Raw genomic sequence first — 23,832 nt, forward strand, 5'->3', positions numbered from 1 at the left:
GGCTCAGGAGTCCCAATCACAACACCCCCTGGCGGTACCTGCAGGACCCAACAGGGCTGCCCCCAACTCCAATTCCCAGGGAGCGCTGTGGGAAACCGAGGCACTACTACTAGGCAGCCATCTAGCGTCCAGGGGAAAGTATCGCACTGTCCAGGGCTGGTCCCCCTGAATATAGTGTGCAGGGGCGTCCCGGCTGGGCATGGATGCCAGCCGCCTGCCACACAGGTTACATGTAAAGGTCCTCCCACAATAAAGGAAAAGATTACATACAAATATACTGTATATAATAATAAAAATAAAATAGTAATAATAGGGGCAGGCTGGATGGCTCATCTATATATACTGTATATAAAATCAAACGTCTGTCTGTCTGTCTGTCTGTCTGTCTGTCTGTCCGCTTTAGATTGGGTTTTTTTCTATAATTTGATTGAACGTTATGGTTGATTTTGCAACTTCTCTCATCGCACTAAGTATCATAGTTTGCTTGCAGTAGCAATGTATTTGCACAAATCTGAGAGAGAGGCTGCAGGTTGAGGACAGGGGGCCGGGACCCTCCTCACTCACTTGCCAACCTCCGTTTGACTCAGTCAACCTCTCGCCTGATGTTGGAGCTCACCTTGCCTCTGTTTACCTAGCGATACCTGTTTGTTCAACATTAGGGTTAGGTGTTAGGGTTAGGGGTTATCATCTAGAGATTGTTATGGAGTAACGTTTGACGTTTTTGAGAGAGAGATCAGAGCTACGTGTGTTTCAGAGTGTGGCTGCTGATTGCCAGACATATCACGGCCACGTGCTCTCCCGTCAGAGCTGAACACGATCAGATACAGTGTCAACGTCTGACATTGGAGCGTACCTACCTTCAACTTGGCCAGAATGACGTTTTTTTTTTATTGGTTTTTAAAGTTTGTCCTGTTTCACTACTACGTGGCCGGAGCCGTGGGGGTCAGCTAGTCTGTACTAAATATAGAAGCAGATGTGTTACAGAAGATTACTTTGGAGGATCTGATCAAAGACTTTGCAATTAGAAAAAGTGAGACAAAGCTATTCAAACATAAAAAAGGTGTAAGTATACAAAAGTTAACATTTTTTTTTTCATAACACTGTACGTTTTGTTTCATTTTGAAAATTAAACTTTTATTTTATGGTTTATTATTATTTATATTTTGAATTAGCTGTATATGGGGGCGCCAAAATTTTTAAAGTGCTTAGAGCCTCTAAAGGTCTTAATCAGGCCCTGCTCAGATTGCTGTGTGTGTGGATACTGCCGTCCTGTTGGACATTACAATATATAAAGATTTTATATTAATATAGAAACAATGAGTCTTTAAACAGCCCAATTTGTATGTATCATCACAAGGTGATTTAAAAAGGATATAAGATTACAATGCAACACGACAATGGCAAATTAATCATTCATTCATTCATACATTCATTCATGCAAAAATCTTTTGTATTATTTGTATTAATAATGCATTGTATTGGATTAACATATATTAGGTTGTTATATTGCACTTTGTTTTATTGTGGGCTCGTCCAGTAAAATGACATTTTATATAACACACTTAAAACAGGCCACATTATAAAACAGTAGCAAAAACGATCAATCAATCATACCTTCATTCATGCAAAAATGACTAATAATATACATTAATACTTCATAGGGTTACAGAATAAATCAATCAGACTGTATTTTTTAAAGCATCACTAACAGACTGTAGTGTTACAATATTACCACAGAATAAAAGAAACTAATTAGGACAACAAATATTAAAAGAGCAAATAACCAATGGAATACGCTGCTTCAATTCCTGTATTTTTGTCATTGAGAGCAGTGCATTTGGACCCTGCACATCATTTTTTATAACTGACGTGTCGGATGTTTGATCAGCTTTCTAGGCTCACAAAAAATAAAAATAAAAAATCATTTTTTCTTGTCTTCCAACTTGTGATGTACACGCATACTGGGAGGCCCAGATGCCTTGGCGTTGCGTCAAGTAACGTTCTACCAGCCAAGTTTGACAAATGACAACTCGTTTTTTTTAAGCTAGATGGCAACTTCCATTGCTTGCTTGTATGTTTGCTCCAGTTATTTAAATGCTGCCATTCTTTAATTCAGTAGCTAAAAATCCTTAAGATTCTGTACAGGCAGGTTTGAATGTATTTAAAAACTCCATAATCTGCCAGATTTGGCCCTTACTAGGCTCTCTGTGGAAAGAGCAGTCTGTCTTTTCGTTATTTTAATACTCATGTCACATTAGACGACTTTTCCAGAGATCTTCATTTACATAATCTTAGCCAGTTGGAGACGGTCAGCGGCACACTCACGTGAAGTCGATCTCCTCATGGCTGAGACCAACGGGTCTGCAACTGGCAACGATAAAATTAAACCTGCTTGATTTTCTCAGTAGTCAGAGACGGGTGTTGGAAACACAGGAGAGCTGACACCCAGTGAATGCTCATCTGAAAAGTACAATGCACAGAATGTAGCGATGAGGAATAAGGAACCTCACAAACACAAGAAAAGTTCATCTGGCCAGTGTCTCGAGTTTTATATACTAAAACAGAATGGAAAAAAGTAAAAAAAAAAAAAAAGGCCTGTGGCAGTGTCTGAACACATCAGAGCTCCTAACCCTTCGCACAGCACCAGTACGGTGCCAGCTCTTCTTGGCAGCACCGGTGCTTTGGTCCGCACACACAGAAGAGAAGCTCGTCTGTCTGTTGTCTTATATATACAAGCTTTTTACAGCACAGGGTCCTAGAAACTATTGAAATCTTCAGAATGAAATAAATTGAAATGTAGAGATGTCAGGTAATTGAAAGGAACTACTCTGGGTGTCTCTCTCCTAGGAGGTTTCGTTTTGCTGACATGCTCGTATCATTTTTGCATTAGCGGCTAAGCGACCATCTTTCTTCGGTGGTTTCGTTTTGCCGATGTGCTGACCTCGTTTGTGTATTAGCGGCGGGAGGAAAAGTAAAAGGGATACCGTTTTGCTGATGTGCTCGCCACGCTTCTGTAATAGCGGATACCCGCGAGGGACTCTCTCTTCGGATGTTTTGTTTTGCCGACGTGCTGACCTCGCTTGTGTATCCTTGGAGGTGGAGCCCTTAGCCTGACTCCACCTCTCACTTCCAGGCCGGACAGACACACACACTTCCACGTGTAGACATTTATATATAAGATACTGTAAATAGAATGGAAAAGAAGAGCCAAAAGGAGAGATTGCTGCTGAACTCGCCGCAGCTGTTAACTCTTCGAACATCACTGGCTCCATCAGCAGCATGCTATTGGCTGTCAGAGAAAAAGGCCCACACAACGGCACCCAGTTGGTTAATGTCACATGGACTATGATTTTCAGTTGTGTGATCTGACACGGTGCAGTAACGAAATCAGCGACTGCGATCGTAAAAATCTGATGATCCCCACAATAAAATATCGCGTGATGTGACATCAGTTTAAGTCTTGTTCAAAGATATTTCAACACAAACCAAAGATAGCAGGTTCAATAAAGGCTGATCAAGGCATTAAGAATACTACTGCTGTTGCCATGTGCCTCTTGGCAAAAGAGCCCAAGATGCCCAAGTCATAACACCCCCAGCACCAAACGAGGTGGTCTGCTTTGGATCTCAGGCATTTCCTTCTCATCTCCACACTTTGCTCTCGCCATCATTCTGATGAGGTTCATCTTTGTCTCGTCTGTCCACAAGACCGTTTTCCAGAAGTCTGCAGGCTCTTTGAAGTCCTTTTTCACAAACCGTAATCTGGCCATCCTGTGTTTGTGGTTTTCATCTTGCAGTGTGTCCTCTGTGTTTCTGTTCATGAAGTCTTCTGCTTATAGTCGTCTCCGACACACACACATCAGCCCCCTGAAGACTGTTTCTGGTCTGTCAGACAGGCGTTTGGGGCTTTTTCTTGACCATAGTGAGGATTCTTCTGTCATCAGCAGTGGAGGTCTTCCTTGGCCTACCAGTCCGTTTGTGATTACTGAGCCCACCAGTGTGTTCTTTCTTCTTTATAATATTCCAGACAGTTCATTTTGGTCATCCTAATGCTTTTCTTGATGTCTCCAGTGGTTTTATTCTTGTGTTTCAGCCTCATAATGGCTTCTTTGAATTTCATTAGCACATGTCTTGTCCTCATGTTGAAAAATGGCAACTACAGACTCCAAAGGGTAGAAGTAAGCTGAGGTATCTTATAAAGCCATGGAACCCACCTGAGGAATCACAAACACCACTGACGCCAATCGTCCCAAACATTATGGTGCCCTGAAATGAGGGAAGCATGTATAAAAAGTGTCGTCATTTCTACATGGTGTGAGGAAAATGTCTGCAAATCCTCTTAAATGAAAATCTGCCATTTGCACTTTAATCACGATGCTTGAATTGTTTGATTTGTAATTTTAAACTGTGGAGCAGAGGGGGAAAATCAAGGAAAAGTGGGTCTTTGTCCCAAACATTATGAAAGGCACTTTAACATTTTTACTCTGTGGCACTAGGGGTTTCACTTCTAGGACACCACTATCAACAAGGGTGGTCTGCCACCACCTAGCAGACTCTGTCTACCCACCCCGACATGTATAGGACCACCACCTTTGCCAGCATGTTTTACTGTTTGGAGGTTTTCACAAGGAATTTATGTTTCTGTTTGCCACTTTGCTGATGCCCTTCCTCCTGGCATCCTCCTGCACCCATTACTATATCAATAATCTCTGATATAATTAAATGATTTGGGCCATAACTAAAGTTTTGAAAACATCAGTTATATTTTAATACTACCGTAAATCAGGTCTTTAAAATGAACCTGAAATGCTCTGGAGGCTTCAGCTTCTGTTTACACCATCTGTTCTGTTTAGCTCTTAAATGCGGTATAATATATAAGGACAACTCTGAAAAACTTCTGCAATGCTCAACCGCATCATATGCTGTAATAAACTACTCAATGCAGGCTGTCACCGTTTCCACTGCAGGCACTGCTTAGGACCCATCAATCCACTTTCCAATCTTACTGACTCCATTACAGGGCCATAGTGAACAACAGCGGCTCTGAACTTCATTAAGCGGAAGGCAGGAATCAATAAAAGGTGGCATGCTATTCCATCACATGGCATACCGACTTCACAATTTGATCACTGATCCCTCTTATATGCAAATCTTTCAGGTATGGGAGAAAACTCATGAAAACACAAAAACTAAAACCAGACTAGACAAAAAGCCACGTCTCCTTCACAGCCTTCATCTGCAGTCCTCTTCTCACCTCTGTGACTCATTTTAAAGTAAGGTCTCTCCAGACCCTTTTCACGTAATCCATACTTTACACATAGAGTTTATAACCTTCCTCGAGTGTTCTGTTCCTGATTTCACGGGTGGTCAACCTATGCCAAGAATATAAAAGTGTTTCAAATGTGTTCATATGGGGCTTCTTTAAATTGACTCAAGGCTGATTTGTGGAGCAGTATTCACTCGCTAGTGCATCTGGGAAGCACACCACCTAGCAATTGGTGAAAACAATTGGTGAGGGGTTAGTTCTAGGAGCAAAAACAGGAAACCAAGAAACCCTTCCATCCGTACCCTGGAGGATATCACTAACATTAAAGGACATATGGAAAGAAGTCTCTGTAAGTCGACTTGGCAATTCTAACAAACAGTGTGGGTGTGAAGGTCATGTTAGCCTGTACTCTGTGGTTCGTTGGATACGGTTAATTTGGGGCTACCTTATTCATTACTATTTATAATAAAGTTTTTACATCAATGGCCCAGGTGTAGAGGTAGTAGGCTCTCAAATTCTTCGGCACCACAATTTCTAGCATTTTCACAGATAGATCAGAAGATCTTTTGCGGTCAAGAAGGTTCAGTGGAGGTTGATCCTTCTGAGCTGGGTGTGGGAGCCAAGTTTTGTAATAACATATTTTATGTTCTGTTATTTTGAGGATATGTTAAATTTAATTTTGTAGTTAAAGATTAGTTTATATATTAAGACTAGAACTAGATAATGATTCAGTTTTAATGGGGTGTTGTTTCTTTAAGAAGGGGTGCTGGGTTGCAAAGGTTAATGGGAATCAGGAAGTTATTGTAAGTTTCGTATGTGGAATAATTGGGCTGTGGAAATACACAGTTTTCTTACTGTGTCTGTCTTGAGTTTCATTTATAACTGAGAAACTATATGATGTGAAAAATAAACGTTTGATTTATAACTGTGGAACTATATAACATAAAAAATAAACATGATTTATAACTGCAAACTGTATAACGTGGAAAATAAACGTGTGATTTATAACTGCGGAACTGTATAGCGTGAAAAATAAACATGTGATTTATAACTGCAAACTGTATAACGTGGAAAATAAACGTGTGATTTCTAACTGTGGAACTGCATAACGCAGAAAATAAATGTTTGATTTATTATAGTGGAACTGTATAATATGGAAAATAAACATTTGATTTACACAACAATGTAACAGATTAATGTGAAACGCCAAGGACTGGACACATCTAAGTTACTGCCGAAGTCACATGATGTTTTGCACCTACACTGGGATTGTCGCAGGATGAATTGGCCCTTTTCTAGCGATCCATTAGTTTTCTTTAAATTCTCCATCATGGTTTGTTGAAATTGCCAGGGCAAGAAACATTTAAGTAGAGTAACGTGTAATAATTCATAATCATCTTCCCACTGTTCATTCACTCTACTGGTCCAGAGTGAAACATAAAGCCATTAAAGATGTTTTTATTTGGTCAATCATGGTCAGATCTACCAAATTTAAAATCCTTTGTGAGATGCATGACGTTACACCTTGGTCTTGAGTGTCATCTTCATAATCCAATGAATATGTCAGAGTGTTTGGGGGCAGTTGGAGAATGATGATTACAGTTATTATCATGGCGTATGGAAGAAATTGATTTTTAATTGTATGCACTTTTCATTCAACTGAAGTTGTTATTGCTTTAAAGTAACACAAAGTTACCACTCACAGCTCCACAGCTCCAGTTCAAACCAGGCAATTATTGTCTGTGTTAAGGGTTCCACTCATGTCAAATTGTTTTCTGGGTCCTCTGGTATTCATCCCAAAGGCATTGTGATTTCCACTTTTCACCAGACACAGACAACAAGTTGCCAGTGAACAGTGTTTAGGGGGGTAACGTCTTTCATGTCCTTCTTCTTGATCACAATGATTTTGCTGTGCATCTCCTTGAGCCACAGTGACCAAATTCATCAGGCACATCATAGCAGTTCAGTCATACACTGCCATAAGTAGCAGTTTCTCTTCCGTGTAAATGCCTAATGACCAATTCCCATTGTCATCCTTATCGCTTGATTCAACTAATGGTTCAATTAAGTTTGTTCTAAAACTGGTGTTACAGCCAGTATTCACTCGCTAGTGCATCTGGGAAGCACACCACCTAGCAATTGGTGAAAACAATTGGTGTGGGGTTAGTTCTAGGAGCAAAAACAGGAAACCAAGAAACCCTTCCATCCGTACCCTGGAGGATATCACTAACATTAAAGGACATATGGAAAGAAGTCTCTGTAAGTCGACTTGGCAATTCTAACAAATCCTTTGTGAGATGCATGACGTTACACCTTGGTCTTGAGTGTCATCTTCATAATCCAATGAATATGTCAGAGTGTTTGGGGGCAGTTGGAGAATGATGATTACAGTTATTATCATGGCGTATGGAAGAAATTGATTTTTAATTGTATGCACTTTTCATTCAACTGAAGTTGTTATTGCTTTAAAGTAACACAAAGTTACCACTCACAGCTCCACAGCTCCAGTTCAAACCAGGCAATTATTGTCTGTGTTAAGGGTTCCACTCATGTCAAATTGTTTTCTGGGTCCTCTGGTATTCATCCCAAAGGCATTGTGATTTCCACTTTTCACCAGACACAGACAACAAGTTGCCAGTGAACAGTGTTTAGGGGGGTAACGTCTTTCATGTCCTTCTTCTTGATCACAATGATTTTGCTGTGCATCTCCTTGAGCCACAGTGACCACATTCATCAGGCACATCATAGCAGTTCAGTCATACACTGCCATAAGTAGCAGTTTCTCTTCCGTGTAAATGCCTAATGACCAATTCCCATTGTCATCCTTATCGCTTGATTCAACTAATGGTTCAATTAAGTTTGTTCTAAAACTGGCGTTACAGCCTTTGTTTAAAGGCTCTGGCCACACTTATAAATATAGATAAGTTACCATAGAGTGGCAAAACACATTGAAATATTCATGATTTGTTGCAGCATGATGGTATTTCACCCACTAGATGGCAGCAGAATACTGTTCTAAGAGTTGGGATTAACACTGTAAAGGGCATCGTTACATGTCACCCCGTGTCAACATAGAATTTAGAGCCTGAGTTATGTTTGGGGTTAACACCAAGAATGTTAATTGTTAACTCTACTTTGATCCAGTATATTTGTGTTGTGTAATGGACTGGCATCATGTTCAGGGACAAGCTTCAGATCCCTAAAAGGGATGAAGCCGGTTCAGTTGAGGAGGGATAAGTGCTGCACTTTTGGCCAATGTAAGGTTATTTTTAATGTTTTTTTACTAATGGCTTCTGTCTGTTTCTTCTCTTCTCTTGCAGGAGCTGTGGTGATTGCCTTCGTGGTCTGCTGGCTTCCCTATCACATTCGACGCCTCATGTACTGCTATGTGAACCATTGGCCGACGTAAGCATACTAATTCATTTTTCTTGTACTGTACAGTAGTAATGCGTCTGGGGTCGACATCTAGGCCAGAAAGCATCAGCTTGTAATTCACATGCTTGATTGAGTTTGTTGGAATTATTTCAGAAAGCTTTATGGAACTGGAGATAGGAGTGCAAGGAAGAGTGCAGGTTGCATGGCTAGGTCTTTATGAGATCAAATTGGATTTAATCATGGATACTGATAACAGAAAATAATAATTTAAAGTATACAGAATTCAAAAGTAGATATCTACAGAGAGAAGAAAGAAATATTCACATTTAATAGATGGATAGATAGATAGATAGATAGATAGATAGATAGATAGATAGATAGATAGATAGATAGATAGATAGATAGATAGATAGATAGATAGATAGATTTGTAAGGCACTTTATGATAGATAGATAGATGATAGATAGATAGATAGATAGATAGATAGATAGATAGATAGATAGATAGATAGATAGATAGATAGATACTTTATTAATCCAAAAGGGAAATTCACCTACTCCAGCAGCAGCATACTGATAAAAAGAATATTAAATTAAAGAGTGATAACAATGCAGGTATAACAGACAATAACTTTGTGTAATGTTAACGTTTACCCCCCCGGGTGGAACTGAAGAGTCGCATAGTGTTGAGTCTCCTCAGTCTGTCAGTGGAGCAGGATGGTGATAGCAGTCTGTCGCTGAAGCTGCTCCTCTGTCTGGAGATGATCCTGTTCAGTGGATGCAGTGGATTCTCCATGATTGACAGAAGTCTGCTCAGCACCGTCACTCTGCCACGGATGTCAAACTGTCCAGCTCTGTGCCTACAATAGAGCCTGCCTTCCTCACCAGTTTGTCCAGGTGTGAGGTGTCCCTCTTCTTTATGCTGCTTCCCCAGCACACCACCGCGTAGAAGAGGGCACTTGCCACAACCATCTGGTAGAACATCTGCAGCATCTTATTGCAGATGTTGTAGGACGTCAGCCTTCTAATGAAGTATAGTTGGCTCTGACCTTTCTTACAAAGAGCATCAGTATTGGCAGTCCAGTCTAATTTATCATCCGGCTGCACTCCCAGGTATTTATAGGTCTGCACCCTCTGCACAGTCACCTCTGATGATCACGGGGTCCATGAGAGGCCTGGTCCTCCTAAAATCCACCACCAGCTCCTTGGTTTTGCTGGTGTTCAGGTGTAGGTGGTTTGAGTCGCACCATTTAACAAAGTCCTTGATTAATTTCCTATACTCCTCCTCCTGCCCACTCCTCATGCAGCCCACAATAGCAGTGTCATCAGCGAACTTTTCCACGTGGCAGGTCTCCGAGTCATATTGGAAGTCTGATGTATGTTGGTTGAATACCGCGCCTTCAGAAAGTAGTCGGACTTCTTCACTTTTTTCGTATTTTGTTATGTTGCAGCCTTGTGCTAAAACCATTTCAATTAATTTTTCCCTCATCAAACAACACTCAATAAACTAGAATTTCAAGGAGAAAACAAGAGTTTAGAAATGTTTGCAAATTTATTAAACAAAAAAGAAAAAACCAGAAATATCTCATTGATAGAAGTTTTCAGACCTTTTGCTGTTGGACCTGTTTGGAATTTTACATGTAACAGGAGAAGGATTTGGTCATCATCCATTAAATACTCCACCTTGAAAGAGAGAGACAGCTGACAAAATGGAGTGATGGTAGATGACAATGAGCAGCTGAGTATGAGACATTTCAGAAGAAGTAACTCATTGTCATTTGGTGTGGGTAACAAATAATGGATGATTATCTATCTCTCAATCTACTTTATAGTACCTTTCATACAGTCATATGAAAATGTTTGGGAACCCCTCTTAATTGTTTGGATTTTTGTTTCTTATTGGCTGAGCTTTCAAAGTAGCAACTTGCTTTTAATAGATGACATGCCTTATGGTAACAGTAGGATTTCAGCAGTGACATTAAGTTTATTGGATTAACAGAAAATATGCAATATGCATCATAACAAAATTAGACAGGTGCATAAATGTGGGCACCAACAGAGATATGACGTCAATACTTAGCTGAGCCTCCTTTTGCTAATCTAACAGCTTCTAGACGCTGTCCTCCTATAGCCTTTGATGAGTGTCTGGACTCTGGATGGAAGTATTTCTGACCTTCTTCCATACAAAATCTCTCCAGTTTAGTTCAATTTGATGGCTGCCGAGCATGGACAGCCTGTTTCAAATCATCCCATAGATTTCCGATGATATTCAAGTCAGGGGACTGTGACGGCCATTCCAAAACATTGTACTTCTCCCTCTGCATGAATGCCTTTGTAGATTTCGAACTGTGTTTTGGGTCATTGTCTTGTTGGAATATCCAAGCCCTGCGTAACTTCAACTTTGTGACTAATACTTGAACATTATCATGAAGAATTTGTTGATATTTTGTTGAATTCATGAGACCCTCGACTTTAACAAGCGCCCCAGTCCCTGAACGAGCCACACAGCCAAACAGCATGATGGGACCTCCACCAAATTTGACAGGAGGTAGCAGGTGTTTTTCTTGGAATGCGGTGTTCTTCTTCCGCCATGCAAAGTGTTTTTGTTAGGACCAAATAACTCCATTTTTGTCTCATCAGTCCAAAGTACTTTGTTCCAAAATGAATCTCATCTAGTGATCTTCGGCTTAGCCATGGAAACCCACTTCATGGAGCTCCTGACGCACAGATTGTGTGCTGATGTTGCTTCCAGAGGTAGTTTGGACCTCTGTTGTGAGTGATGCCGCAGAGGAGAGATGATTCACTAAACATTTCCACACTCGTTCAGTGAGTTTGCGTGGTCTTCCACTTTGTGGCTGAGCTGTTATCGCCCCACGATGCTTGCACTTCACAACTGATCTAGCAGAGCAGAAAGCTAATGTACTGAGTTGTGGCAGAGGTGGCCGCCTATGGCAGGGCCACGTTTAAAGTCGCTGAGCTCCTCAGTACGAGCCGTTCTACTGCAGACTGCATGGCTATATTTGCTTTAATGCACCTGTTAACAATGAAACCCTCTGAACTCAATCATTTGAAAGGGTGTCCACATGTCTTTGGCCATATAGTGCACCTCTTTATTGCCTCTGCTCCATCAGCACTTTACTTGCACCTTATTTATTGCTTGTGTTAGTAGGCATGTGAGAAGTAATTCAATTTTATCCAACTTTATGAAAAGGGTTAACAGCAAAAATTACCTTTACGTATCTTCCACAGGCCCTGAGGCCCAGCAGAGAAATGAAACAAAAGAGCTGACATCAGGCAAAAGATTAATAGAAACACATGCCTGCCGCTCTGCTTCCACTGCAAGAAATATAGCCCTGTTCCCAAATAATAAGATTGAACCCATTACTATATTTCTGTAAATTTTATAAAAAGTGATATTGCGGTTATAAAGCCGGCACAATTCCATTTTGTGCGTGACCGTTTTGTTGACCAGTACCTTGTTTATTTTACTTACACTGCACAGAAAATCAGTAATCATCACTTTGTAAAATGACCAAATCTTATGGGTGGTGCTGCGCTAGTGCTGTAGCCAGGAGGCCAGGGTTCATTTCCTGGTTCCTTCATGCATAGAGTTTACAAGTTTTCTCCTTGTCTGCATGGGTTTTCTCTGACTGTCCATAGACATACAGGTTGGGTGGACTGGTGACACTAAATTGGCCTTGGTGTTTGTGTGTGCCGTTGCCCTGTGATGGGCTGGCACGTTCTCCAGGGTTTGTTCCTGCCTTGTGCCCAATGCTAACTGGGATTGGCTCCAACCTCCAAATCAACCCTAATTTGGATTAAGAGGAGGAGAGGTTATGAGCACGCACTGATACAGCGCATTGCCGCACCCACCACATGACAAACCAACTCAGGACCCCAGGTTAGGACCCGATTGCAGCTATGCAACGGGTGACACTTCAGCACCACACTAGTTCAGATGGAGTGTGAGGTTTTTTATGGTGGCTGGAGTTCCAATTCTGCCACCAACCCCCAGGTTTTTCCCTGTAGGTTGGAGGGCCTACATGCAGGGCTGGATACAGATTACCATCATACCCAGGATGGAGCAATTGCAGGTTAAGGGCCTTGATCAAGGGCCCAACAGAGTAGAGTCACTTTTGGCATTTACAGGATTCGAACCGGCAACCTTCCAATTGCCAGCGCAGATCCCTAGCCTCAGAGCCACCACTTAATTTGGACGAAGCAGGGTAAATATGACCAAACCTTACATTGTAGTGGCTACCTTTAATTTGCCGGCCAGATAGATTCTGGCAGGATTGGGAACCCAAACAGAAACACTGACATGCTCTTTCTTGCCTAATTAGCTTGTTTTTTGATATCATCTACCAACACCATGGTTAGCATTGCATTTGGAATTTATCTTCTGCCTTTGCTCTCTATTACAGTGTTCCTCAACCTTTCTGGTGTCTCGGCCCACTTTCATGCATTGAAGTGTCTTTGTGACCTACGTCTCTGACTCCCTGCCAGCAAAGACTGGCTACAGATCCTTCCTATAATCCCAATTCCCAGTTGAAGAGAATGCCACCCACTTGGATTGAATAATACAGTCTGATCCCCCAGGAGTTCTTTATATCCATGCATTGCATTGCTTTCAGCTTTATATCAGCCCTTATACACATTATGGCCAAACGTTTGTGGACGCCTGATCATCAAACCTACAGTACATGAGCTGATTGGACATCCTATTCTAAAACCATGGGCATTAATATGGAGTTACCTATTTGTAAAATCCTCCACTCTTCTGGTATGAGTGTGTCTGTAGGAATGTATTCTCATTCAGACAAAACAGCACTTGTGAGATCAGGTACTGATGTTAGATGAGAAGACCTGGTGGTGTCTTCTCATCCAAGATGTTCAATAGGTTTGAAGTCAATGCTCTGTGCAGGCCACTCAAGTTCCACTGTAGCAGCACTACTTAAAATGTCCTACATCTCCCAGCGGCCTTGACGGTATAATGCTTTTGGACAGCTTCTGGGGGCGCAGGTGCTACTGGGAAGAAGATTGAGCAGGCCAGGCCTTTTCATAAGAACCCCCTTGGTAAATCGAGAGTGATCGTCAGGGCGGCAACCTGCCTCAACCCACCATGACCCACTACCATTATAAACAATAGTGTCAACCCTGACCCAAAACTGAGTCATGACCCAGGGATTGAGCAGCACTACTTTATACTGTATTTCTATATATTTTCCGTATGATATTTAATAGTGTAAAAAGAACACAAGTGAGGAAGTAAATGGTTGAGGTTCCATCCCAGAAACCCTGTTTATTTTACATTGTGGTAATGGACAAAAATAAAAGGCATGGCAGCGTTTAGTTGGCTACAATGGTTGGTGGTGTTTATATGATGGCTAGACTTGGAGGGGCGGGGCAGGAGGCGGGGCATTGCTGGGTTTGGTGGGCAGTCCTCAGAGCTCTCAGAGGAGGTGGATCTGTGCCATACACTGTTTTATCACCATCTGTGCCCCATGTAAGTAATCCTTGTAAGAGAATCACCAGTCTGCCATGTGTAACAGTTGTGTAAATATTCACTGACAGTGTTGTAAATCTCTGTTTTCACTAATAAGAATTTATTTATTTTTTGTATAACCCATGTGCTTCAGAAAATGCAAAGCACACCCTGGCTGTAAGTGTATATACTTCATTCAGGTTAAATACCCCAGATGTTCTAGAATGTTGCATACAAACAAAGTGTAGTGTTTTTCATACTGAAAGGTAAAACCTTAAATATTGCGGTACACGCATTTCAAATATTGTCCATAGGTGTTTTTGCAGTACAAGGTCCAAGTTGTAATGAGTGCTACGTGTACAATTGGTCTTTTGTTAGTTTTCCTCTCCTTAATGTTGTGATAGACGGCCTGAAGCTCAACCCGACTGGGACACCCACAGAATGGAAGAATGGGGGAAGGCAACCTCTTTGGGGCATTACTTCCCCCAAGACATTAGATGGCAGCTTTCCTGCAGTGTAGCAGTGCACCAGATTCCCGCAGAGCACTATGGGACATGTAGTTCGGCAACACAGTCATGCTGAATACCGTGGGTGCCACCAGGGGATGCTGCAAAAGAACCGGGGGAGTCATGTCTCGTCCATTGCCCGGAAGTACTCCCAAGTCACGAGGACAGAAGCCCCAAAATTCAAGTTCTCCATCTGACCCGGACGTGCTGGAAAGTCACATGGATGGAAGGACAGAAGTACTTCCAGGTCAAGAACTACATAAAGCAGTGGTTCTCAACCTGTGGGGCGCAAAGTAACAAATAGGGGGGCGTGAAGATGTGAAAAAAAGAAAACAAGAATCAAAAATATGAAAAAAACATCTGTTGAAACCTAAACAAATTAACTTAAACTACATTCTGATACTAGAACAATAAATATAGAGTTAGATAAATGTCAATAAAAGTTAAGTAGGTATAATAAAATATGCATCTACATTTCAAAAAAATGTTGGGGGGGGCGCGATTAAAACTGTTATGAAAACTCGAGTTGCAAATACTTAAAGGTTGAGAAATGCTGACATAAAGGACTGCTGAAGACCCAGCAAGCGAGCCAGAGTTGGGTGGAGGTGGGCCAAGCTTGCTGGGCGGTGTGGAGGAGAAGAGAGAGAAGATTTGTGTTGGTGTTGAATTTACTTGCCTGTTTATTGTGGCTGTGGTGCTTAGGGCACTGTTTCTGAGAAGGAAAGAAATAAAAAGACTTCTCAGTGCTTTTACCCAGTGTTCTGAGTGTCTGTCTGTTTTGGTTTAAAGGGGCAACAGCGACCCCTAGCGTCCACAATGTGTACCAGAGAAAATAGGTTGATGCGGGTTTACCGCATGGTGGGGATCTGCACCAGTAAGGAGGAGACACAACAATGACGGGACTGTTGGCCTAAAGGGGATTTAGTCCGGAACGGGAGAAAGAGAGAGAGAGACATTGGGTGGTGAAGTGAGGACCAATAACATGCAGGCACAGAAAATCTGCAACAGGAGCCTCCTGCTGGAAGGTGGAAATTTTGTGAAGTGTTGTTGAAGACCAACATTTTGCGTTTGTTCTGGAGGAACCAACTTACTGAACGTTAGTACTTTTGGCATCGGCTGGCTGTGTATTCCCTTTTGCTCACGCTTTCATGGTTACATTCCATTTATTATTCGTCTAATTCCTTTATCCAAGGTGACTTACATCATTTATGATATAATTGATCACATTTCTCCAAGGTTTTCCAATTGAAGCACAGGCAATTCAAGTGTCTTGCTCATAATCACACATAGTTGTGTGCTTTCGTTTGGGGTTGGTGTTGTTCGAGTGCGCCCCCTCCAGTTCATACCCGATATGATGTAGCAGCAGCTGCAGTTGGCTTAGTTCCATGAGTTCCTGCCTCTTCACGCAGCGACTGTCATTTTTAGTTGTGCGGCACATGTGTGTGAACATCAGAGCTCTAGACTTGTTGAGCCATCCAGAAGGACTTCCAACTGTTACATCTGGTGGCTTATTTGGCTTTTGTTTTGTGTCAGTTCAGCTGGGCCCTCTCAGTTATCTCATCACTCCACTGTTCGTACAGCAAAGCAGCAGTTGCTGTGTCATTTTTTTCTGCTCAGCTGGCAAAGTTCCCATCCTTGGGTGCCGTAGTCTTATCGACTGCCAACCAATCTGTTTGTGATACATCAGTGTGTCCGCTAACTTACGTGGATGTGATTGCCACTCTCCATGCTCCATCCTTCTGTTATGGGATAGCCCGACATTCACCCAGTGTATTCTCTTATTAGTAAATCTTTTCGTTGTCTTGAAAATATTTTGTTAATTCTCTTCATATTTTATTATATTGTGCTATTGATTTATTATTATTATTTATTATTTATGATGTAGTTTCAAGTTTTGTATCTTACATTACTTGTTTTTTATATAGGGCTATTCAAAATGAAAGAGCAGATTTCAAAAACGTATTTCAAAGAAACTGTATAAAACAGAAACACATTCCGCACATCACTCAATAGAGGAAAGTTCAAAGTTTAAAAGCCTGCCTAAAAGTACCACCGAGTGCCACCGAGCGCTGTTTCTTGCTTGTAGTAAAATGGCGACAACACCACAAGAGAAATCATTTTGCGTGCTGCAATTTGCGAAGAGTGAGTCCATTGTTCAAATGCAACGTGAATTCCGCCGACGGTTTGTTCAACAGACAGCTCATTCATCATAAGCAAATTTACGAGTGGCATAAAAAATTTGTTGAAGAAGGTTGCATATGCAAACGTAATAGCACTGGTTGTCCACGCACGTCAGACGAAAATGTCGAGCGTATCCGGGGTGTGTTTGAACAGAGCCTTAGGAAATGCACATTACGGGCAAACATTGAACTTGGAATTCCTCAAACAATGGTATGGCATATTCTTAGACAGCGTCTGCATATGAAGCCTTACAAGTTGCAATTAGTGCAGGCATTGCATCCTGATGACCATATAAAAAGGTTTGCCCCACCTCATTTCCACTTGGAGGACCAGTGTCACCTGAACGACACCATTCCAGGAAAATTGATTGGAAGAGGTGGACAACAAGATCTTGCTCATCGTCTATTAGCCTTCCAGGTCTCCAGACCTTACCCCCTGTGATTTTTATCTATGGGGTACATTAAAGAAAGAGTGTTTGTTCCACCTATGCCCGCTAATCCTCAAGAATTACGACATCCAATTGAGGAAGCTGTGAATTCAGTAACTAGGGACAGGCTTACTTGTGTGTGGCAAGAAATGGTCTACCGTTTTGATGTTTGTCGTTCTACACATGGTGCTCATGTTGAGTGCATGCAACCTCAAGGACCACAGGACCAAACTTTGAACTCTCCTCTATCCAGTGATGTGCGGAAGTGTTTCTGTCTTATACAGTTTGTTTGAAATACATTTTTGAAATCTGCTCTTTCATTTTGAATAGCCCTCTATATTGAGCCCTAGGGGACAGGGTCCCCTGACGCTGCATGTGAGGAACTGTCCCCATACTTTACAGTGGATTCATAATGTATTCAGACCCCTTTACTTTCTGAACACTTTACTGTGTTGTGGATTTAATTTCAAATTGATACATTTGCCTTTTTTATCCATCAATCTTCATTCAATAACCCAAAGTGAAAACAAGTTTTCAGAAAGCTTCACAAATTCATTAACAATCAAAAACTGAAATTTTCCATTCATATAAGGATTCAGACCCTTAATTCAGTACTTTGTAGAAACCCCTTTGGCCGCAGTTCCAGCTTTGAGTTGCACACCTGGATTACGACAGTTCATTTCATTCTTCTCTGCAGATCCTCTCAAGCTCCATTAGATTGGATGGGAAGCGTCTGTATGCTGCCATCTTCAGGCCTCGCCATAGTTGATCTGTGGGGTTTAAGTCTGGGCTTCGGCTCGGCCACTCAAGGAGAGTCAGAGACTTGTCCGGAAGTCACTCCAGCCTTCTCTTGGCCGTTTGTATTGGGTTATTGTCATGCTGAAGGTTGACCTGTTGGTATAGATAGATAGATAGATAGATAGATAGATAGATAGATAGATAGATAGATAGATAGATAGATAGATAGATAGATAGATAGATAGATAGATAGATAGATAGATAGATAGATAGATAGATAGATAGATAGATAGATAGATAGATACTTTATTAATCCCAAGGGGAAATACAACAACAACAACATTTATTTATATAGCACATTTTCATACAAACAGTAGCTCAAAGTGCTTTACATAATAAAGAATAGAAAAATAAAAGACACAATAAGAAAACAAAATAAATCAACATTAATTAACATCGAATAAGAGTAAGGTTCAATGGCCAGGGGACAGAAAAAACAAAAACTCCAGACGGCTGGAGAAAAAATAAAATCTGTAGGGATTCCAGGCCATGAGACCACCCAGTCCCCTCTGGACTCACATAATCCAGCAAAAGTATGCTGATATAAAAAAAAATGTAAAAAATTAAATTAAAGTAATAAAAATGCATGTAAAAACAGACAATAACTTGAGTAATGTTAGCATTTACTACCCCGGGTGGAATTGAAGAGTCGCATAGTGTGGGGGAGGAACGATCTCCTCAGTCTGTCAGTGGAGCAGGACGGTGACAAAAGTCTGTCACTGAAGCTACTCCTCTGCCTGGAGATGACACTGTTAAGTGGATGCAGTGGATTCTTCATGATTGACAGGAGTTTGCTTAGTGCCCGTCGCTCTGCCACAGATGTTAAACTGTCCAACTTTACTCCTACAATAGAGCCTGCCATCTTAGCAAGTTTGTCCAGGCGTGAGGCGTCTTTCATCTTTATGCTGCCTCCCCAGCACACCACCATGTAGAAGAAGGCACTCGCCACAACCATCTGGTAGAACATCTGCAGCATCTTATTGCAGATGTTGAAGGATGCCAACCTTCTAAGGAAGTATAGTCGGCTCTGACCTTTCTTACACAGAGCATCAGTATTGGCAGTCCAGTCCAATTTGTCATCTAGCTGCATTCCCAGATATTTATAGGTCTGTACCCTCTGCACGCAGTCACCTCTGATGATCACGGGGTCCATGAGGGGCCTGGGCCTCCTAAAATCCACCACCAGTTCCTTGGTTTTGCTGGTGTTAAGGTGTAAGTGGTTTGAGTTGCACCATTTAACAAAGTCCTTGATTAGCTTCCTGTACTTCTCCTCCTGCCCACTCGTGATGCAGCCCACAATAGCAGTGTCATCAGCAAACTTTTGCACGTGGCAGGACTCCGAGTCATATTGGAAGTCTGATGTATATAGGCTGAACAGGACCGGAGAAAGTACAGTCCCCTGTGGCGCTCCTGTGTTGCTGACCACAATGTCAGACCTGCAGTTCCCAAGACGCACATATTGAGGTCTGTCTGTAAGATAGTCCACGATCCATGCCACCAGGTGTGAGTCTACTCTCATCTCAGTCAGTTTGTCTCTAAGGAGCAGAGGTTGGATGGTGTTGAAGGCACTAGAGAAGTCCAAAAACATAATTCTTACAGCACCACTGCCTCTCTCCAAGAGGGTGAGGGATCGATGTTGCATATAGATGATGGCATCCTCCGCTCCCACCTTCTCCTGGTATGCAAACTGCAGAGGGTCGAGGGCGTGGCGGACCTGTGGCCTCAGGTGGTGAAGTAGCAGCCGCTCTATGGTCTTCATCACATGTGATGTCAGAGCAACAGGCCGGAAGTCATTCAGCTCACTAGGACGTGATACCTTTGGGAGTGGGGTGATACAAGATGTTTTCCAAAGCCTCGGGACTCTCCCCTGTTCCAGGCTCAGGTTGAAGATGCACTGTAGAGGACTCCTCAGTTCCAACGCACAGGCCTTCAGCAGTCATGGTGATACACCATCTGGACCTGCTGCTTTGCTGGCACGAAGTCTTCTCCGCTCTCTGCTCACATGGGCTGCTGTAATTGTGGGTGGGGATGTCTCACCTATGCTGGTATCAACAGAAGGATGGTTGAAGGATGCAGTATTCCAAGATGAGAGTGGCTTAGGGTGATCAAACCTATTAAAGAAGTTGTTCATTTGGTTTGTTCTCTCCACGTCTGTCTCGATGGTGGCACCCCACTTCGAGCTGCAGCCAGTGATAATCTTCATCCCATCCCACACTTCCTTCACGCCTAGTCTGAGGTCACGTGCATTGTGGAATAAGTTTCCTTCAAGGACCTCTCTGTATTTGTCTGCATTCATCTCTCCCTCAGTTCTGACCAGTCTCCCTGCTTCTGCTGCTGAGAAGCATCCCCATAGCTTGATGCTGCCACCACCATACTTCACGAAAGGTGACATTAGTTAGGTGATGAGCAGTTCCTGGTCTTCACTAGACATAGTGCTTTAAGTTCTGGCCAAAGAATAACATTGGTCTCATTGGGCCAGACCATCTTTTTCCTTACTGTATTTTCTCAGAGTTGCTTTAAATGCCCTATGGCATACTCCACACATGAGTTACCTCCTCTGCCATAAATGCCTGATGAAGTGCTGCTGAGAAGACTGTCTTCCTTCTATCAGGTTCTCCCATTTCAAGAGGGAACATCTGAAGCACTGTTAGAATGACCATTTAATTCATGGCTACTTCACTGATTAAGACTCTTCTTGCCCAGCCTCCCTTCATCCGTCCATTTTAAAAGCTTCCCAGGTGCCACCGGTGCCGGTCAATCCATGTCGTCCATGACAACTGTCAGAACTGGACTTTCCTAACTCAACTTGTCAAACACATGTGCATGGGAGGCAGCTAAAGGGCCTGAATGAGAGTAATTCAATGCCAGGTCAGGGGGTGACAGAGTGCAACGACTCTTTCTTTCACTTCTCTTCAGACCAGCTATGGGAAATTCTGCCTGGCCCCAATGACACCATTTCCGGATGACGTCACTTCTAGTCCCGGGCCTAATGACATTACTTCTGGTATCGGCACCACGGATGACGTCACTTTCATTCCCTGGCCCAATGACGCCACTTCTGTTTTCCAGCACCATAGATGATGACATCACTTCCTCCACTCTCCCTTAAAGCTGCCATCTTTGTGACAAGCAAATCAGTTCTGTTCTGGACTCCAACCTGTACACTTCTTTACAATTATTCATTTAATTTTGGAGACAGGAAACAATATACAGGTGGCTTCCCCAAACCTTTTTGTGGCTTTTGTCGAGTTTGTGACAATCTACATTAGCTGATAGCTACCGTGCCCTGAAACACTCTAATATTTCACAGTCTTTATTGGTTGTTGTGCCTCATGGTTTGTCCAGACAAAGAAGTCTATTTTGTGTTTTTCCTTGTTCTTTCGGCAATTTGGTTTATTTCAGTTTTTAGTTCAGATCCCAAACTTTTAGAAAACGCTAATGCAGGCAGAAAACTTTTAAAATGAAAATTGTATTTTCAGGTGTATCCGTGTTAGTGCGGACTAAGCCGTCCGTAAGGTGAGACAGGAGCTCTAAAGCTTTTCAAGTATTTTAAAATGAAAAGGTAGATTTGGAATAAATGGTCTATAATTTAAAGCATATTCGGTTCTAGATATGATATTTTCAGTAATGGTCTGACAATTGACATTTGTAGTGTATTATGAGCTAAACCAACCAATAAAGATCCATTGATAATGCCATGGATGGGCGTTTCCAGGACAGTTTCTGAGCTTTTCGCAAATCTTTTTGGCACTTGCTCTAATTGCCAGGTAACTTAGCTACATTTTAAAGGAGTAAAGTTGTAATTTCCTGTTCTGATTTTAAGTTAAAATTACAAGGAGATGGAGATTGAAACTAGATGACTCAGTTTTCTTGATAGCTTGATATTTTTTTATCATTAACGACATTCAGAAAGTCTACACGGCTGATGCTTGCATGGATTTTTACCTGGCAGTTTTGATTTCCCACGTGTCAAGTTAGAACTTTTTCTAAACAGCGCACAAGGATTTTTTTTTTGATTTCATCTACTATTCTGAAATAGCATTGAGATCAGGACACCTTTAAGACTGTCAGGTCATGCTCTTTCATTGCTTTCCATCTACAGTATGTGCTAGCCTTCGACATTCTAATTCAAGAGGATGACTGTCAAGCTCAAGCCAAAATGAGTTTCTTTGAGTTCTAATCTCTTAGAATTTTCATCACTTTAGATAGATAGATAGATAGATAGATAGATAGATAGATAGATAGATAGATAGATAGATAGATAGATAGATAGATACTTTATTAATCCCAAGGGGAAATTCACATAATCCAGCAGCAGCAGCATACTGATACAAAAAAACACTATTAAATTAAAGAGTAATAAAAATGCAGGTAAAAACAGACAATAATTTGAATATAAAAAATGAATAATGGTAATGTTTACCCTCCATCACCCCAAGGGGTGGAATTGAAGAGTCGCATAATGTGGCGGAGGAATGATCTCCTCAGTCTGTCAGTGGAGCAGGACGGTGACAGCAGTCTGTCGCTGAAGCTGCTCCTCTGTCTGGAGATGATCCTGTTCAGTGGATGCAGTGGATTCTCCATGATTGACAGGAGCCTGCTCAGCGCCAATCGCTCTGCCATGGATGTCAAACTGTCCAGCTCCGTGCCTACAATAGAGCCTGCCTTCCTCACCAGTTTGTCCAGGTATGAGGTGTCCTTCTTCTTTATGCTGCCTACCCAGCACACCACCGTGTAGAAGAGGGCGCTCGCCACAACTGTCTGATAGAACATCTGCAGCATCTTATTGCAGATGTTGAAGGACGCCAGTCTTTTAAGGAAGTATAGTCGGCTCTGTCCTTTCTTACACAGAGCATCAGTATTGGCAGTCCAGTCCAATTTATCATCCAGCTGCACTTTCTGGTATTTATAAGTCTGCACCCTCAGCACAGTCACCTCTGATGATCACAGGGTCCAGGAGGGGCCTGGGTCTCTTAAAATCCACCACCAGTTCCTTGGTTTTGCTGATGTTCAGGTGTAGGTGGTTTAAGTCGCACCATTTAACAAAGTCCTTGATTAGGTTCCTATACTCCTCCTCCTGCTTATTCCTGATGCAGCCCACGATAGCAGTGTTGTCAGCGAACTTTGGCAAGTGGCAAGACTCCAAGTTGTATTGGAAGTCCGATTGTATATAGGTTGAACAGGACCAGGGAAAGTACAGTCCCCTGCAGCGCTCCTGTGCTGCTGACCACAATGTCAGACCTGCAGTTCCCAAGATGCACATACTGAGGTCTTTATACCTCGCATTAACATGCATTTTCAATGATTCATAATGGGTGTGAAATGAATAGCCTTGACACACGAAAACGTTTTGGGGCAACCACCTGTATACTTGAATCTAGGCTGGAAAAGGCAAATATTAAGTACAGATGTGTACAGTTTTGAGTCCAGAATAGAACTCAGTACAAATGGAGGATGACTGGCTTTTAAAACAGGTTGGCGGAAGTGTCATCATCTGGGGCCGGAACTGGAAGTGATGTTGTTGGCCCTGGCACCGGAAGTGACGTCATCGGACTGAACCCGGAAGTGACTTTGTTCGAATCTGGCAGAATTTCCTGTATCTGATCTGCAGAGATAAAAGAGAAAGGTTTACTGCACTCTGCCACCCCCTGGCATGGCATGGAATTACCTTCTGTTGGTCCTTCTAGCTGCCTCCCATGCGCACGTGTGTGACATGAGATAGCCCTTGACTACATAATACGCAGATGTAAATGCATTGGTGATCAGATCACATTCTAAGGGGATGAGAAACAGATACT

The 23,832-nt window shown here is 42.1% G+C and overlaps 1 protein-coding gene across 1 annotated transcript in view; it reads left to right on the forward strand.

The window, feature by feature from the left end:
- ntsr1 (neurotensin receptor 1 (high affinity)) overlaps window positions 1-23,832 on the forward strand; it is a 283,148-nt gene that overhangs the window by 252,722 nt on the left and 6,594 nt on the right. Inside the window, exon 3 of the mRNA XM_039767851.1 lies at window positions 8,584-8,668. Within this exon, the coding sequence (XP_039623785.1) occupies window positions 8,584-8,668 (85 nt within the window). The remainder of the gene's footprint in view (window positions 1-8,583; window positions 8,669-23,832) is intronic.

The sequence above is a fragment of the Polypterus senegalus genome, chromosome 10 (assembly GCF_016835505.1).
Source record: "Polypterus senegalus isolate Bchr_013 chromosome 10, ASM1683550v1, whole genome shotgun sequence".
NCBI lineage: Eukaryota > Metazoa > Chordata > Cladistia > Polypteriformes > Polypteridae > Polypterus > Polypterus senegalus.